Raw genomic sequence first — 16,289 nt, forward strand, 5'->3', positions numbered from 1 at the left:
ATGGAATGATGGATGGATTGATGCATTTTATTTCTTCTTCAAGAATAAATGAAATGACTAGTAGATGTTTTGATTTGCTCCAAAATTAGCTTTTCGGCATAAATGTTTTGCCTTGTGTTGTGTTGTTGAGTGTTTAAATGGACTACCTACAGTTATGGTCGCCAAACGCCCCACTCGGACGTACTGACGTCACTTCCAATCGGACGTCGTCCAATCCGGTAGGTGCCGCCGGTGCCATGTTGTGATCGTTGAGGAAATCGATTGTGGCCGAAGTTCACTCAGCAAAGTGGATCCAAAACTCTATTAAAAGCGCATTTTGACAGCGGCCATGGAGGTAAGAGGAAGTATGGCGCCGATTGACGTAAAAATAATAATGACGTTTGTCGTCATACGTGATGACTGGCGGGGACAAAAACAACAAAAATATTGGCCGTCAAACTCAGAAGGGTTGTCGTAAATTGTGATTTTTTTTATTCGCGCGGGTTTTCGTACGTGTGTGTTGTATGCCCGTGAGCACATCTTGAATTGAAAAAGATTAACTTTGTACAGTATTTCTATTTGCTGAGCGCGATGCAACACATGCCGGATGTGTTACGTTTGTCAGCGTAAAAGCACACGCAAATGAAACTGGAGTTTGACAGTGCACGTTGCTGAGTAACGATTTCTATACACAGCGGCGTTGTGTAGTAATATCGACTGTTGTCCAAGTGGGGAGGGATTGATGTGCTTTTACTTTGAAATAAACATGTCGACATTTCCGATGTGGCGTTTTGCGTACCTTGACTCCTCCTTCCCCATCCGTGTCTCGGGTTCCATTGAGCAGCCTGGGCTGTCCCAGACGTCGGCGATTTGTGTAGGACGCGACGGCCACGCTCGAAGTCGTTTGAACCGGCGGTGACATGCCCGGAGCCTGCCCGGCCTGTGGCCGGTGACTGGGGAGAGAGACGGCGTTCGTTTTCGGGGGGGGACACAAGCATTCGAGTGACCGCCGAGTGAGTAGCAGTACCGCAGCATTGCGTCAAATCCGGCTAAAAGCTAAACGGCCGCACGACGTGGGGAGAACCACGTTAGGAGGGGTTATTTTGGGCGTCCACATGTTGGATTGCCGCTGCTGCTTCTGTTGGCTTTCTCTTGATTTTGTCAGAAGCAGAGAGCGACAACATTATTGTGATTATTAAGCAACGACTCGCCGTTACGGGTTTTTTTCGGGGGTTGGTGGGGCGTGATGGACCTGAATTTTTACTCCCATCTTACCGGCGGAAGCGGGCAGCACGACGGTGATCCAGAGTTCCTGGACCCGCAGTCCTTCAACGGATTTGACTCAGACAACAAGGTGACCCTCTTGTGTTGAGTCGGGGGGGCTAATGTCATTTGTCATCCACGCCAAGCTGATTTCATTCATTACAACGGCTTGTTTCCATCTTGTAACACACTCCTCAATGTTTCAGTTCCCAGGTGGCAATGACAACTACCTGGCAATATCCGGGTCGGGCCACCCCTTCTTGGCTCCGTCAGAGGTAAGTAAACCTTCCAGCAAGTTCCGTTTCATCTGACTGTTACTACCGTTGCTCCTCTTCCCACCTTGCAGACCTTCCACACTCCCAGTCTGGGGGATGAGGAGTTCGAGATCCCTCCCATCTCATTGGACCCGGATTCATCCCTCGCTGTCTCGGATGTGGTGTCTCATTTTGGGGAGCTGTCGGACACCAGTCCCTCCGACAACGTGGTGGCCCCCGGGAATGCCGTGGTGGAAGGCGACGACCCATCTTTCGCCTCCACTTTTGTCCACCCCCCTTCCCAAGGTCTGGAGCACCTGAGTCTTGGAGTCATCAACCAGTCTGGAGGCGCCCTGCTTGGCTCGTCCCTGGGAATGGTGAGGACGTTCTTGTCTGAGCTTGCAGTCCGTCGGACGCACGCAAACACGATCCTTTCCTTCCTGTGCGTACAGGATTTGGGCCATCCTATCGGCTCGCAGTTTAGCAGCTCATCTCCAGTCACCATCGACGTTCCACTCGGAGACATGAGCCAAGGCCTGCTGGGCTCCAACCAACTGACCACCATCGACCAGACGGAGCTCAGCGCTCAACTGGGTCTCGGCTTGGGAGCTGGAAATATTTTGCAGCGCCCTCAGTCACCGGAGCGGCCGCTATCGGCCACGGCGTCGCCCACCAGCTCGCTGCAGGATGACGACATGGACGATTTCCGCAGGGTGAGATTCCTGCTCATCTTTCTTTGAAAATTGATCGGAGGATGAATGGAAAGGAATCATATTCAAGCATAAATATTTTCCTTTTTTTTATAAGCAGTCGTGGAACTTGTGAATAGGGTTTTTACTGCAATATCATAAAAAGATAATCAACTGATTTGGATTAAGTGTGGTTGTTTTTGTCCTTATGATGCTTTATTTATGTTGCCTATTCGGAGCCAGCCTTCCGTTTTGTAAATTGTGGTTTATTCCCGTTAATTCTCATGGAAAGTTTCCAACTTTGAACATTTTTCAAGCCCACATCTCATGTGATGCGACACACCGCTTCTCTCCCCGCCCATCAGAGCATCCTGGTGGATTCTCCAGTCTCTCAGACGTACTGCCCCGGCGTCATCTCCCTGGACCCCGCTATGGCCGAGGCGCCGTCATCCGGCCCCACTTCGGGCGCTTCTGAGCTTACCGGCCGGAAGGCAGGCGGTGGCAGGAGCGGTAAGACGGGGAAGAAGAAGGAAGACCCCAACGAGCCGCAGAAGCCTGTCCCGGCGTACGCTCTCTTCTTCAGGGATACTCAGGCGGCCATCAAAGGACAAAATCCTAAAGCCACCATAGGAGAAGTTTCAAAGATCGTGGCGTCCATGTGGGACAGCCTCGGCAAGGAGCAGAAACAGGTCATGTGCTCAATATGTCTGCAGTGCTACCTTGACTTTCGAGTGACTTTGCAGGTGACAAATGGTTCTCTCCTTTCTTACAGGTTTACAAGAGGAAAAATGAATTGGCCAAGAAGGATTACTTGAGAGCACTTGCAGAGTACAGGGCCACCCTCAATTGTCAGGTGTGACGATGATGTTATTTTACTCGTGAGAGCGTTGACACGTTTTACTCTCCAACCGCTTTTTCTTCAGGTCCCCATTGAAGTGTTGGATTCAGCGCCGTCGCCACCTCCAGCGGCGCCTCCGGCCCCGCCCCCATCCCGCCCCAGCAGGGCCCAGCAGTACAACCCTGAGGAGAACACTATCACCAACATCTGCACTTCCAACATCATTTTGGACCTGCCCCAGGTCACCACGCGGTCACGCACAGGTGCCATCAGACCGCAACCTCCACCTGATTCCAACCCACCCACCGTGGCCAAGATCATCATCAAGCAAACGCAGCTCCCCTCGGGCGGCGTGTCGGTTACGGCCATGCCCGCCTCGTCGGCACGACAGCCGCCGCCGCTTCAGCAAATGCAGAGCACGCCGCCGCCGCCCAGGTTGCAGCAGATGGTGCACGCCCAAGCGCCGCCGCCCCTGCAGGCCAAGCCTCGGGGAGGCGGCGCCGTGGCTTCTGCGGCTCCGCCGCCGCTGCAGATCAAAATAGTTCCGTCAGTACGGCAGGCGGATTCGCTGATTTTGACATCGGCTTGTGAAACGTCGGATTTGGCCAAGGTGCCCGGACAGTCGGCCGCTGCAGTGACAAGAGGAGAGGAAATGATGGAGGCAGAGGAAGGGGTACGTTTGATTTTGTCGTTTGACCCCCAGAGGGCGCCGGTGACAATGTTAACCAACCCTGGGCGAAGCACACCCGTCCACAGTCTCTGATCAGCCCTTGCAAAGTTTTAGGAAGTCAAAATAAAATGTAGTGATGGCGCAAGGATATTGGCATGCTGCAGCACATACACAATGAATGAGCTGGTCCAAATGCCAAGTGCAGTGTGAAAAAGGCTTTCAAGGTTGCGGCTCAAAACAGAGCTATAGTCAAGTCCACATTTTATCAAGTCCATGTCCAGATGAGATCAAGAGTAAACCTTAAAACGGAAAACCACAATTTTCATGACCACTTCATAAGAGAAATTTCATTCTGCTCAACACTCTTCTTTGAACCCTCTTTAATACCCTATAAAGATAAAGAACAAAACCAATTACCTCCACTTGTTGAAAAGGTTTGACAAGAATCCGCAGGTTTTTTCATGTTTTTTTAAAGACATTGTGGCTAATGCCAATTCTTGATGGTTGGTAAAACCACATTTTCTAATCCCGCTGTTGGTTAACATGACTGAAAGAAAAACTGCGTTATTTAGTGATCACCATCAGGTTAACCAGTTAGATGGCTGTTTTGATAATCTGAAAAACGTTGTTTCAAGATTCTTTTGAAGGTGGACATTAATTTTCAGGAATACAAATGGGTGCACTCGATCAAGTCGATAAAAAATATTTTTCAAGTCCGGTGGCCAAATCCGAGACAAGTCACAGAGTCAAATGCCAAGGAGTCTAAATCAAGTGAGAAACAAAAAAATGTGGAGAGTCCCGACTTTAGAACTAAAGGCCTTGCTTAAAATGTCCACACAAAATGTGATCTTCATTTGATATTTTTTTTAAATATAATTTGAAAACAACTGCAATATGTTGCAGTTACTTTTTGGAAAATGAATTGGCTAGCCTTGATGTTACCAATGTCACTTGTGTGTTAGATGGAAGTGGAGGTGAAAGTGGCTCCCGGGCCTGGCATCACGCCTGCTGCCAGTCCAAACATTTGCGTGCGCAACGGGTGCACCAATCCAGCGGTGGACAGCAAAGACTGGGACAAAGAGTACTGCAGCAATGAGTGTGTTGCCACACATTGCAGGTGGTTGTTCCTTCAAATTGTGTTATTTTGTTTGTTTGGGTTTCTTTTAACAGTAGCCTTGATCTAAATTTCAACATATGCTTTCGTCCTCCACAGAGAAGTGTTCACAGCCTGGTGTGCCATTCGAGGGCAGAACTCCACCACAGTCACCTAGCGGAGGGACCATTGGGACCAATTCATCCATCAATCCATTCACCCCTCCCTTTTTAATTTTTTTTTTTAAGATCTTATCCTGGGGGAAGCTGGAGTCTGTCTCAGCTGACAGTGGCTGAAAGGTGGATTGGTCGCCAGTCCATCACTGGGCACTGAGACACAAACAACCCTTTATACCTACAGTCACTAAGTCAGCTACACGACACTATCAGTGAAGCCCCCCCCCCCCCCCCCCGCATGACCAAGGACAAGCGAGCGAGTGAAGGCCATATGAGGCTCAGGTATTGGCACACGTCTTTGATCCTGTTAGGAGTCAAGACGCTGCTGCCAAGTATTTCTTTATTCAACTCTGTGCGAAGACTCAATTGTGTGTTTGTGTTTTTTTTTTTTTTTTGAGGATTGAGGTTGTGTGAGTGAAATGTGAAAACTGAGCTCCTCTGTAAACGTTTGGGCAGCAGCTTCCTTGCGTGCTGACACAAAAGGTGGAGCAAGTGCACCTCGCTCCATCACGCGCAATTGTTTTCTGTTTGTCGTCCGGATCGATGGATCAGGTTTGTCATTCTCCTTTGTCGTGTTTGCAAAGTGACCACTAAAAGGCAGCTTATGACCTGAGTGTAAGATTTGGTAAGAACACAAGTTTCACTTTGGCGTTACGAGAGAGGCTCAAGGTTTTTAGCGAGGTGGTCGCCATATGTACAAGCCGCCTTTCAGGACAAAGCAAAACTTGAGAACTGGTGCTACGATTCAAGAAAGAAAACAAAACAAAAAATTCCCTCGCTTGGATTATTGTTATTAACTGTGATGCATATTTCGTGTCGTGTGGAATACCTGAGGTGCACGTGTCGAGTGAAAAATACATCAATCCTGTTGATGCTACTGAAAATGATTTTAAGAACTTTTTTTTTAAAGGAATATCAAATATTGAGTGCTTATGTGCTGAGGAATTCAGCAGGATCGGGGGATGGCTAATAAAGTATTTTATGCTTGAATATAGTTGGTGTTTTGTCAGAGCCCTCACAAATGACAACCACGATGGTCATCTTGAAAGTGATAACACATATGTCTATATATATATAAATTATAGATTTTTTTTTTTTTGCTGGTACATATGCTTGTTGAGGAAACCAAACAGTATACATTTTTCCAGTGAGTAAAGTCAAGAGTCAACATCAAGAATGTACTGGGCTACATCTTTGAATTTCTGGATTATTTTGGGGACATTGGCATAATAGGTATAGGTACACTAGTGTATCTGGGGACATTTCACAAAACATAACAGTCAACAGAAATAACTGTCTTGAATTTAAGAAAATAAACGTAAAGAATTGAAATACTGTATTTAATTTCCCATTCGGTGGAGCCCCTTTTACATTCGTGTCTTCCTCTCGATTTTTGTCGCGAGATTTGAAGCGGTGACGACGTTCGACAAACTGGGCGGGAAAGACCCCGCGTGGCGGGAAAATAGCGGCGTAGTCAATACACGACAGGGGGCGCTATCGAGAGAGGCACACAGGAACGGGAGAACAATCACAATACGGTCATAAATTAATTAAAAAAACTAATTAAACAAAATCAGGTTTCCTAAAACATTAAGATTTGGAGCCGAGAAGTCACATAATTTGATATTTATCTTTTTTTTTTTTTTTAAAGACACTCGAAAAAGGGAGGGGGTTGAGGAGGTGGACTCATTAATTGGTGCGCGTGCTCGGGAAGGAAGACAAACACAAATCTATTACGTTTCCCTTGCATATCCACAGCTTTTAAGCGAGTTCGATTAGCAGCGGCATCATTTGTGCGCGGAGGGAGAAGAGGACGACGGCGCGTTGTGTGCTGTGACACACACCAACATCGTCATCATCTTCATCTTCCTCATCTTCACCATCCGGCCTGCTGAGCTGAACGTGAGGCCGGCGCAGGCGGCGGCAGGAGTGTGCGGCACCAGACTCACCATGGCGGCTAACCTGGACAAGGAAGCGTACTACCGGCGGATTAAGAGACTCTACGGCAACTGGAAGGTAAAAATGTGAGCGCTACTCGCAGCTGCCGGTACGGCCGAGTCCAGATCACCATTAGCTAACTAGCACGCTAACTAGCTCGCTAGCTTGCTGAGCATCGTGACAACGCACTTGATATTTAGCTAAGTACAACGTCGCCGGGGCGAAAATTGCACCCAGGCAACGGGCCACCACCGAGAAATTCCTGACAGTCGATAGCGTTGACGTTTTGTGCGCCACGAGCAGTCCTTCCGCTGCATGCTAGTGCTAGCATGCAAGTTTGTGGTTGAGAGGAGGCAAGCAGCGTGCAAGAGGACAAGAGCAGCTCAACTTTTGTTCTCGCCACACATGTTCCTTTTCGCTTTGTAGGTAGAAATTCAAAATTGCAAAGATCAGTTCATCAACACGATTCCAGCGATAAAAGTACAGCTTTTTTTTCTGCGACAAGCGTTAAAAAAGTTGTAACACTTTAAAAGAGGTGTGAATGTACAAATTTTTAACTGGATTCGCAGAAACGTGACAAGAGTTGCCAAAAATGACACACTGTAAAAATACACAGTGTTGTGGCCACTTGGACAGGAGGTACATCACACCATGGATTTTGAAAATTTGATGGTGGGTTCCAGAGAAATACACTAAATTGTGTCTGTAAAGGGTCGGAATGGTGTACAATTGGTTAGCATGTCTGCCTCAAGGGGCCTAGGTCCTGGTTCGATTTCGGCCCCAGCCTTCCTTTGTGGAGTTTGCATTGTCTCTTCCCGTACCTTGGTGGGTTTGCTCCGGTTCCTCCGGTTTTCTTTCCCATTTCAAAAACTTGCACGGTAGGTTAATTGATCATGCTAAATTGTCCTTAAGTGTGATCGTGAGTGTGAATGGTCGTTTGTCTATGTGTGCCCTGCACCGGCTGACAACCAGTTCAGGGTGTACACCGCCTACTGCCCAAAGTCAGCTGGGATAAGCTCCAGCATGACTGTGACCCTCTTGAGGATGAAGATGTTCAGTTAATGGATGGATGCATCGATGGTTTCTGAAAATAATGCATTTTTGTGGACCATTTTCTTGATGTTGCTGATAGAAACTCCAGTCAAGAAACACCTTCAAATTAAAGTAAAACGCTGTCATCTTAATTCTTTCTCAGCACAGCTTATCAACCTATTTTGATCCCATTTCTGAATGGTTGGTATCATCGGAAAGCTTGCTGAACACAGACGGAGAGTAGATTTTAACCATGATGAGCCTAACATTTTCACAGAAAGTTTATAAAATAACGGTGGGAGCCAAGCAAAGTTTGCAGATGACGGTCAGACTCATATAAAGGCTTCTCCATCATGCTTTTTCTTCCCAGAAAGGAGAGGATGAGTTTGGTAAAGTCGATGCCATCGTGGTGTCTGTTGGAGTGGATGAGGAAATTGTCTATGCCAAATCCACGGCCATACAGGTGAGAGCATTGTGTTCGTGAATCACCAAGTACGTAACAAGGCCTCGTATCACAAAGGCTCTTATTCTGTCTTCAGACTTGGCTGTTTGGCTACGAGGTGACAGACACCATCATGGTCTTTTGCGAAACCAAGATCCTCTTCCTCGCCAGCAAGAAGAAAGTGGACTTCCTCAAACAGGTGGCCATAACCAAGGGCAACGAAAACGCCAACGGTGTCCCGCCCATCACTCTTCTCACCAGGGAAAAGGTGACATTGGCCTCCGAGTGCCCATTTGACTTCTCGCGGGGAATTAAAAAAAAAAAAAAAAAAGTAACAATGGCGAATGCGCCTTGTGTTTCAGAACGAGAGCAACAAGCCCAACTTCGACAAGATGATCGAGGCAATTCGCGGCAGCCGTGGCGGGAAGACGGTGGGCGTGTTCAGCAAGGACAAATTTCCCGGCGAGTACATGAAGAGCTGGAACGACACGCTCACAGCAGAGGGCCTGGAGAAGGTCAGAGGAGCTCGGTAGCTGCTGACCGGCATTTTCACACAGGAGATTCCATGTTGCTTCCTCTTTGCCCGCAGGTGGACATCAGTGCGGTGGTGGCGTACACCATGGCGGTGAAGGAGGACGGCGAGCTCGGCCTGATGAAAAAAGCGGCAGCCATCACCAGCGAGGTGTACTCCAAATTTTTTAAGGAGCGAGTCATGGAGATCGTCGACGCGGATGAGGTGAGGAACGCCTGACTCGGAGCAGAAAGCGCCATCTGCCCCACTCTCGTCTGTTTTCCCGCCAACAGAAAGTGCGGCACAGCAAACTGGCCGAGTCTGTGGAAAAAGCCATCGAGGAAAAGAAGTACCTGGGTGGCGTGGACCCCTCTACCGTGGAGATGTGTTACCCTCCCATCATTCAGAGCGGCGGAAATTACAGCCTCAAGTTTAGCGTCGTCAGGTAAGATCGTTACCTCCACCAAGGTCACTAGTTGGTCTGCAACACGTCTGCCTCTCACCATTTTTTTTTTTTTAAATATAACTGTCATGACTCAAATGTGTTATGGCGAGCGAAGATTAGCTCGATATTGACTGCAATATGTCGTCAGAGCGTCAGCATGCATATGATGTATCTCGTACATGTACACAAATTCATAATCTACACAAAATGTGATTGAAGGCAAATAAGTAGAGCTAACTGGAATTATCTACGTCTTCTTCCTGCCAGTGACAAGAATCACATGCACTTTGGCGCCATCACATGCGCCATGGGCATACGCTACAAGTCGTACTGCTCCAACCTGGTGCGGACACTCATGGTGGATCCGCCGCAGGAGATGCAGGACAACTACAACTTCCTGCTACAGGTGGAGGAGGAGCTGCTGAAGGAGCTCAAGCACGGTGCGGTCACGAGCTCGCCGCCGGGGGGCCGTGGGAGTTGTTTAATGTGGATATGACCTGCGTGCTTTTCCTCAGGGGTGAAAATCTGCGACGCCTACAACACTGTTCTGGAGTACGTGAAGAAGGAGAAAGCGGATCTTGTCGCCAAGCTGACCAAAAACCTCGGGTGGGTTCCCGTGCGGAATTGCGCTCTCGTCAGACGCTCGTCTCACATGTGGATCGTTTGCAGGTTTGCCATGGGCATCGAGTTCAGAGAAGGCTCCTTGGTGCTCAACTCCAAAAATCAGTACAAACTGAAAAAAGGTGCCAAAGTCGTGTTAAATTATGACCATCGCCTCCGATGTGTCCCAAGTTTTTATTCTATTCATTTATTTCTTTGACATGCCTGCTTGTGTCTGGCAGGCATGGTGCTGAGTATCAGTATAGGCTTTGCTGACCTCACGAATAAAGAGGGCAAAAAAGAAGAGCAGAAGAAGTATGCCTTGTTTGTCGGTGACACCGTGCAGATCAACGAGGTGAGTTGAACCCACGCGCGCTCGCTGGTTCGTGTAGTTAATTGTGTGCGGGGTGTAAAAAAAAAAAGAAAGATTCGAATCAGTTGGACTTTCAGATAATTTCACATTTTTAAGCTTCTTGTCAAATGCTTTTTTTTTTTCTGATGCTTGTTTATTCGTGGGTGTGTGGCGGTGACAGGAGGAGGCGGCCACAGTCCTCACGCCAGTCAAGAAGAAGATCAAAAACGTGGGAATCTTCCTCAAGGTAAGCCGAACTTCTCTGCAAATCCTGCTCGTGTGCGGCTGCCGCCTCCTGAGCACCTGGCATCTCTCAGAACGACGACGAGGAAGACGAGGAGGAGGAGGTCGACGACGCCGAGGAGCTGCTGGGAAAGGGCGCTCGCGGTGCGGCGCTGCTGGCCGACAGAACCCGGGTGAGTTGGCGCGGCGGGCGCGTTGACCCGATGCGCATTTGAAAGCTGCTGACTAAGCGTGTGCGTGTTTCTGGTCTCTACTAGCTACTTGGGAAGGTAAGTAGTCAAATCACTCGCTGAGGACAGCAAAGTGTCCTTTTTGTATTTCATTTTTATTTTTGTGTGCGTTTGCCTGCGTATTCAACTATTCATGTTCTCATGGTCTTCAGCATTTCATCATCGCATGACTGTTTGCGTGTCGGTGTCAAGTGCGTTGGTCTGCCCGTGATTTATTATTCTGCGGGTGTGTGTGTGTACTCAGAACGAGATGACGGCGGAGGAGAAGCGGCGCGCCCACCAAAAGGAGCTTGCCAACAGTTTGAACGAGGAGGCCAAGCGGCGACTGACGGAGCAGAAAGGCGAGCAGCAGATCCAGAAGTGAGTGTCGGCTGCGGATTTAAAAGCAGGAGCTTTTGAACCGGACCCCACATTCTGACAACTTTCTCCTTAGGGCCAGAAAATCCAACGTGTCCTACAAGAACGTGTCTCAGATGCCCAGAGAGAAGGACATCCGAGAAATGAAGATCTTCATTGACAAGAAATACGAGACTGTCGTCATGCCCATCTTCGGCATCGCCACGCCGTTTCACATCGCCACGATCAAGGTACGCCATCTTGGCCTCCTTTTGCCGCCAGCTGGGAATTTGACTGCACCTGACCTCCGTGTCGTCTGCTAGAACATCAGCATGTCCGTGGAAGGAGATTACACGTACTTGAGGATCAACTTCTACGTTCCCGGCAGTTCCTTGGGCCGACAGGAAGGGAACATCTTCCCCAATCCAGACGCCACTTTTGTTAAGGAAATGTACGTATCGGACCTGCAGGAAATGGATATAGTGAATATTGATTGCAGTGAAGCTTGAGGAAAATGATGGATTGAATCAAATTCGGAGTATCTGGCAGAAAGCCACCAATGGTATGATTACGGCACTTAAGTGGACCAAAAAATATCACATATGCCTCATGTGCATAATTTGCCTGACAAACGAGACTTTAAAATAGAAATGAATATACCGTATTGGCCCGAATATAAGACGGTGTTTTTTGCATTGGAATAAGACTGAAAAAGTGGGGGTCGTCTTATATTCGGGGTCTAGACATTATACCCATTCGCGACGCTAGATGGCGCCAGATATCATTGAAGCGAATGCTGAACTTGACTCCCCCGTCCAAAGCGAACCCCTGTCACGAAGAATAAAAATAGCGGTAGCACGAAGAAGAAAAATAAAAAATAGCGGTAAGAAAGAAAAGAGAAGAGAATAATAGAAGGGATAGCAGAAAATGGAGAAACGTAGCGACAATCTGGAGAAAAGTGGGTCGAAGATCGGCCAGGTTAACCGGCAGCTGAGGAGAAGTTATGTCGTTTACATTTCAAAAACCAGAAGCCATTCATTGACGAATGTGATTGCACTTTAGTTTACATATTTAAATGTTCAGATATTAAGATTTGAATGAGGCAAAAATTCTCCTCTCAAATATATTGTTGGAATCATTTGTTTCAGATGTACTGTAATTATTTTCTGTATGAAAATTCATTTGATGTTCAAGAAGTCTTTTTTTTCAAACTGGAGTCTTGAAAAAGAGGGGGTCCTCTTATAATCAGGGCCGTCTTATATAAGAGGGGGTCGTCTTATAATCAGGGCCGTCTTATATTGGGGCCAATACGGTACTGTCAGTACAGTCAGATGTCAGGCTGTCACCTGATGCTTCTTTCTTGCGGTGCCAGCACGTACCGCGCGTCCAACCTGAAGGTGCCCGGCGACACCTCGGTGCCATCCACCAACCTGCAGAACGCTTTCCGCATCATCAAGGAGGTCCAGAAGCGCTACAAGACGCGGGAGGCCGAGGAGAAGGAGAAGGAGGGCATCGTCAAACAGGACTCGCTGGTCATCAACTTAAATCGCAGCAACCCTAAACTCAAAGACCTCTACATCCGGCCCAACATCGCCCAGAAGAGGATGCAGGGCTCGCTGGAGGCGCACACCAATGGTAAGCTCGGAGGCCACGCCTCCCCCCCCCCCCCACATCCGCTTTCCCGGGTTTGAATCCCGCCTGTCTCCTCGGCCAGGTTTCCGTTTCACGTCTGTCCGTGGCGATAAAGTGGACATCCTTTACAACAACATCAAGCACGCCATCTTCCAGCCGTGCGACGGCGAGATGATCATCGTCCTGCACTTCCACCTCAAGGTGCCGCCAGGTGCTTGAGGACAACCCGGCCACGTTTTTCCCAAGTCAGGCTGAAGAGTGTCCGGTTTGCTCCCCCCCAACCCCCGTCCCTCTGTAGAACGCCATCATGTTCGGCAAGCGCCGGCACACGGACGTGCAGTTCTACACAGAAGTGGGCGAGATCACTACCGACCTGGGCAAGCACCAACACATGCACGACCGCGACGACCTCTACGCCGAGCAGATGGAGCGCGAGATGCGGCACAAACTCAAGTCGGCCTTCAAGAACTTCATCGAGAAGGTCGAGACGCTCACCCGAGAAGAGCTGGAGTTCGAGGTGCCCTTCAGGGACCTCGGGTGAGTATGGCCTCTGGTGTGTTATCCGTGCCCACTAACACAAGAGTCATCCTTCAATTTGGTCAATTACTGTTTCCAACCAAGCGATTCCAATGGAATATTTTTCAATCTTTCCCCAAGTTACATGTCCTCCAATGTGTTTGCAGCTTCCAGGGCGCCCCCTACAGGAGTACCTGCCTGCTGCAACCCACCTCCAGTTCCCTCGTCAACGTGACGGAATGGGTGAGTGAAAACGCACGCCGGTTTCCAACATTGCATGTGGATTACAAAAGGCACACGCGTGTTGAATAGTCACACTATTTAAAAGCGTAAATCATAAATCTTGAATGCGCGCAGCCGCCGTTCGTGGTGACGCTGGATGAGGTGGAGCTGGTCCACTTTGAACGGGTGCAGTTTCACCTGAAGAACTTTGACGTGGTCATCGTCTATAAGGACTACAACAAAAAGGTCACCATGATCAACGCCGTGCCTGTCAACTCCCTGGACCCTATCAAGGAGTGGCTCAAGTAAGATGGCCGTTGTCCAAAAATCACCTGCCACGCCGTTTTTAATCAACCTTCTTCCCCTCTTGTGCAGCTCGTGCGACATCAAGTACACGGAAGGCGTCCAGTCCCTTAACTGGACCAAGATCATGAAGACCATCGTGGACGACCCCGAGGGCTTCTTCGAGCAAGGAGGCTGGTCCTTCCTGGACCCGGAGAGCGAGGTCTTCCCGGCATTCGTCGGCGCCGAGTGACTTCTTGCGGCCGTCCTGGGCCTCAATTTGTGTCCTTTGCCCAGCAGGGGAGCGGCGCCGAAGAAGATTCCGAGTCCGAGATGGAGGACGAGACGTTTAACCCTTCTGCGGATGAGACGGAAGTGGAGGAGGAAGACAGCGATGAAGACTACAGCTCCGAGACGGAGAATTCTGGTATGTTTGCGCATGCGTCTCTCCAATGCCCGCCAGAATGAATCTTGGATCCCGAGCAATAAAGTTGGACTGTATGACATCGCCTGTAGACTACAGTGCATCACTGGGCAGCGAGGAGGAGAGCGGCAAGGACTGGGACGAGCTGGAGGAAGAGGCCAGGAAAGGTACACGCCGTTTATTTATTTCCTTGTCAGCAGACTTGAGTTCAGCTTAGGCTTTCACCAGCAAAGGTATTAAAAATCGATTGTTCTCCCAGTTATTCTTTCGATTATTTTGAGTAAAAGTTTGTGGCAAGATCTTTTTCCAATGATTGATTGACGGATTGTTATTTATTTGGTTGGTGCTCACACAAAACCAAATAAAGAACAATTAAGCAGTATCACAGAGAGGGCCTGATGTACTCCTCAACCTTTTCAGCTCATGATTGATGTGAAGGAAGTGCTAATCATTTGATTGTTCTTCCTCGGGCATGGTGGTTTCGTCTCCTTAACCCCCCCCCCCCCCCAAAAAAAAGAAATTGTATGCACACCATTATATGTGTCCAAAAATGAGCAGCGGAGCAGGTCGGTAAAATTGAACAAGGCCTGGGGATGAAGCCCGCCATCATCGTTTTTGTTGTTGTACACAGCCGACAAGGAGAGTCACTATGAGGATGAGGACACGTCCAACAAGAAGAGAAAGAACCGTTCGACGACACTGCCGCCAGTCAAGAAGAAGAGGCGGTCTTAGACGTCCGCCTCCCATAGCCTCGCCTCGCCCCCCCCCCCCCCACCCTCCTGCACTCTTGACTGGCTCACACGATGTGTGTGTGTGTGTGTGTGTGTGTAGACGTAGCGGCCGCCCGCCACGCCACGTCACATTGTCACGGTGACGTACCAGCAAAGTTCATTTTCTCTTCATTCCTCAACCGTCTACGATGTGTGTGCGTATGCGCAGAAAGCGTTTTTACCACAAATGTTTGTGTTGGTTCCCAAAGAAAACGCTTGACACGCCTCCTGACAAGTGTTTTTCTGATGAGGCAATCCCCAACCCCCCTCCGCGTTGTGTTCACGGTACAATCGAGGACATTCAACAACTTTTGTTGGGGGTGTGTTTTGTTTTTTTAATGGGGTTTGTAAAGAACACACACACACATACAGAGTCTGCCTCCTTTGTCCTCTTTTCTGAGTAGATGTTTGTTGTACTTAATTCTAAAAATTCATTTTTTGTTTTTGTAATAAAATAAAAAGGAAGAAATAACTCTTTGCGTGGACTTTTTTCTGCAATGAGAAATAAATTCTCATTCAACTACCTGCAAAAATGGCTTTTTCCACCTACATGGCATCTTCCATTTCCTGCCTCCTTGTACTCCTTAAGTGTCACTTGGTTGAGGTTGTGTTGCATCCCTCGGACGACCAGCTCAGCCTCGCAAGCCAGATCTGTTCTCCTGTGAAAACTTTGAAGGATACCCGATGTTGACGTTGCTTTTGTCTCATTTCAAAGAACACGCTCACGTCATTTGCAATGAGTGAGATGCACTTTTAGTTTTAATATATTTATTTCTTTTTTCTTTTTCTTGAAATTGGTAAGCTTAGTTCAATATTTTCTATTTCCAAACAAAGAATGCAAATGGGGGGGGGGATATGGCAAAACATCCACTCACATGTAAATAAATATTAATAGCTGGCCTTGATACACTGTTAAGTTATGGGGGGGGGGGGAAGAAAAACATGAAGTGCACAGTATCTGCTCTATTCATTGCTGGAGCCAAGAAAATGCGAAAATCCACCTCTGCAAGCTGGCAACAGCATGAAGATCTCAAAGGTAAATTGCAATGGATTCCGTTCTACCACATGTTCAGGATAAACATAGGCTATAGCATTCCAGGTGACCTCTATACCTTTAGTTGTAAATGTCAAGTGTTTCTCTTTTTCTTTTTTTTTGCTGTTGCTGTTCTCTAAGGACCTGATTGGCAAATTTGACAACCGGTTTTAATTTCCAAGGAAGTCCAGTTGCATGGCTTTCTGTGACTCTTCGACTCTGTTGAAACCATCTGATGACACTCACCTCGGTTGCTGCTTCCTCGCGATAAAAGGTTTTCAAATGATTTATCTTGCTATCGTTTTTTTTTTTTGGTCTG

At 48.2% G+C, this 16,289-nt stretch overlaps 2 protein-coding genes across 7 annotated transcripts; both read left to right on the top strand.

Moving 5' to 3' along the window:
- Positions 1-208: 208 nt before the first annotated feature.
- Positions 209-5,952, top strand: tox4b (TOX high mobility group box family member 4 b). Of its 4 annotated transcripts, XM_086103990.1 has the most exons (10): positions 209-334; positions 824-1,333; positions 1,449-1,517; positions 1,589-1,873; positions 1,949-2,209; positions 2,551-2,874; positions 2,958-3,038; positions 3,109-3,696; positions 4,656-4,810; positions 4,907-5,952. In XM_086103990.1, exons 2-10 carry the CDS (start codon positions 1,226-1,228, stop codon positions 4,962-4,964), a joined length of 1,929 nt encoding a protein of 642 aa, XP_085960116.1. In that variant the 5' UTR covers positions 209-334; positions 824-1,225; the 3' UTR covers positions 4,965-5,952. The 4 variants fall into 4 exon arrangements, with proteins under 4 accessions (XP_085960116.1, XP_085960133.1, XP_085960109.1 ...); XM_086104007.1 differs by lacking the exon at positions 824-1,333 and having other exon boundaries at positions 223-334; XM_086103983.1 differs by having other exon boundaries at positions 231-1,333.
- A 699-nt stretch (positions 5,953-6,651) lies between these two features.
- Positions 6,652-15,409, top strand: supt16h (SPT16 homolog, facilitates chromatin remodeling subunit). 3 transcript variants are annotated; one of them, XM_086104021.1, is made up of 24 exons: positions 6,657-6,978; positions 8,303-8,395; positions 8,472-8,642; positions 8,737-8,889; positions 8,964-9,110; positions 9,179-9,330; positions 9,598-9,770; positions 9,846-9,936; positions 10,000-10,073; positions 10,173-10,285; positions 10,464-10,529; positions 10,600-10,698; positions 11,000-11,115; positions 11,189-11,342; positions 11,415-11,542; positions 12,464-12,726; positions 12,806-12,924; positions 13,022-13,260; positions 13,407-13,482; positions 13,597-13,766; positions 13,837-13,966; positions 14,041-14,170; positions 14,260-14,334; positions 14,799-15,409. In XM_086104021.1, exons 1-24 carry the CDS (start codon positions 6,913-6,915, stop codon positions 14,897-14,899), a joined length of 3,099 nt encoding a protein of 1,032 aa, XP_085960147.1. In that variant the 5' UTR covers positions 6,657-6,912; the 3' UTR covers positions 14,900-15,409. The 3 variants fall into 3 exon arrangements, with proteins under 3 accessions (XP_085960167.1, XP_085960147.1, XP_085960157.1); XM_086104031.1 differs by having other exon boundaries at positions 6,659-6,978; positions 14,044-14,170; XM_086104041.1 differs by lacking the exons at positions 13,837-13,966; positions 14,041-14,170; positions 14,260-14,334; positions 14,799-15,409 and having other exon boundaries at positions 6,652-6,978; positions 12,806-12,934; positions 13,597-13,760.
- Positions 15,410-16,289: the final 880 nt, after the last annotated feature.

The sequence above is a fragment of the Hippocampus guttulatus genome, chromosome 2 (assembly GCF_054856545.1).
Source record: "Hippocampus guttulatus isolate MCC_2025c chromosome 2, RoL_Hgut_1.0, whole genome shotgun sequence".
Classification (NCBI taxonomy): domain Eukaryota; kingdom Metazoa; phylum Chordata; class Actinopteri; order Syngnathiformes; family Syngnathidae; genus Hippocampus; species Hippocampus guttulatus.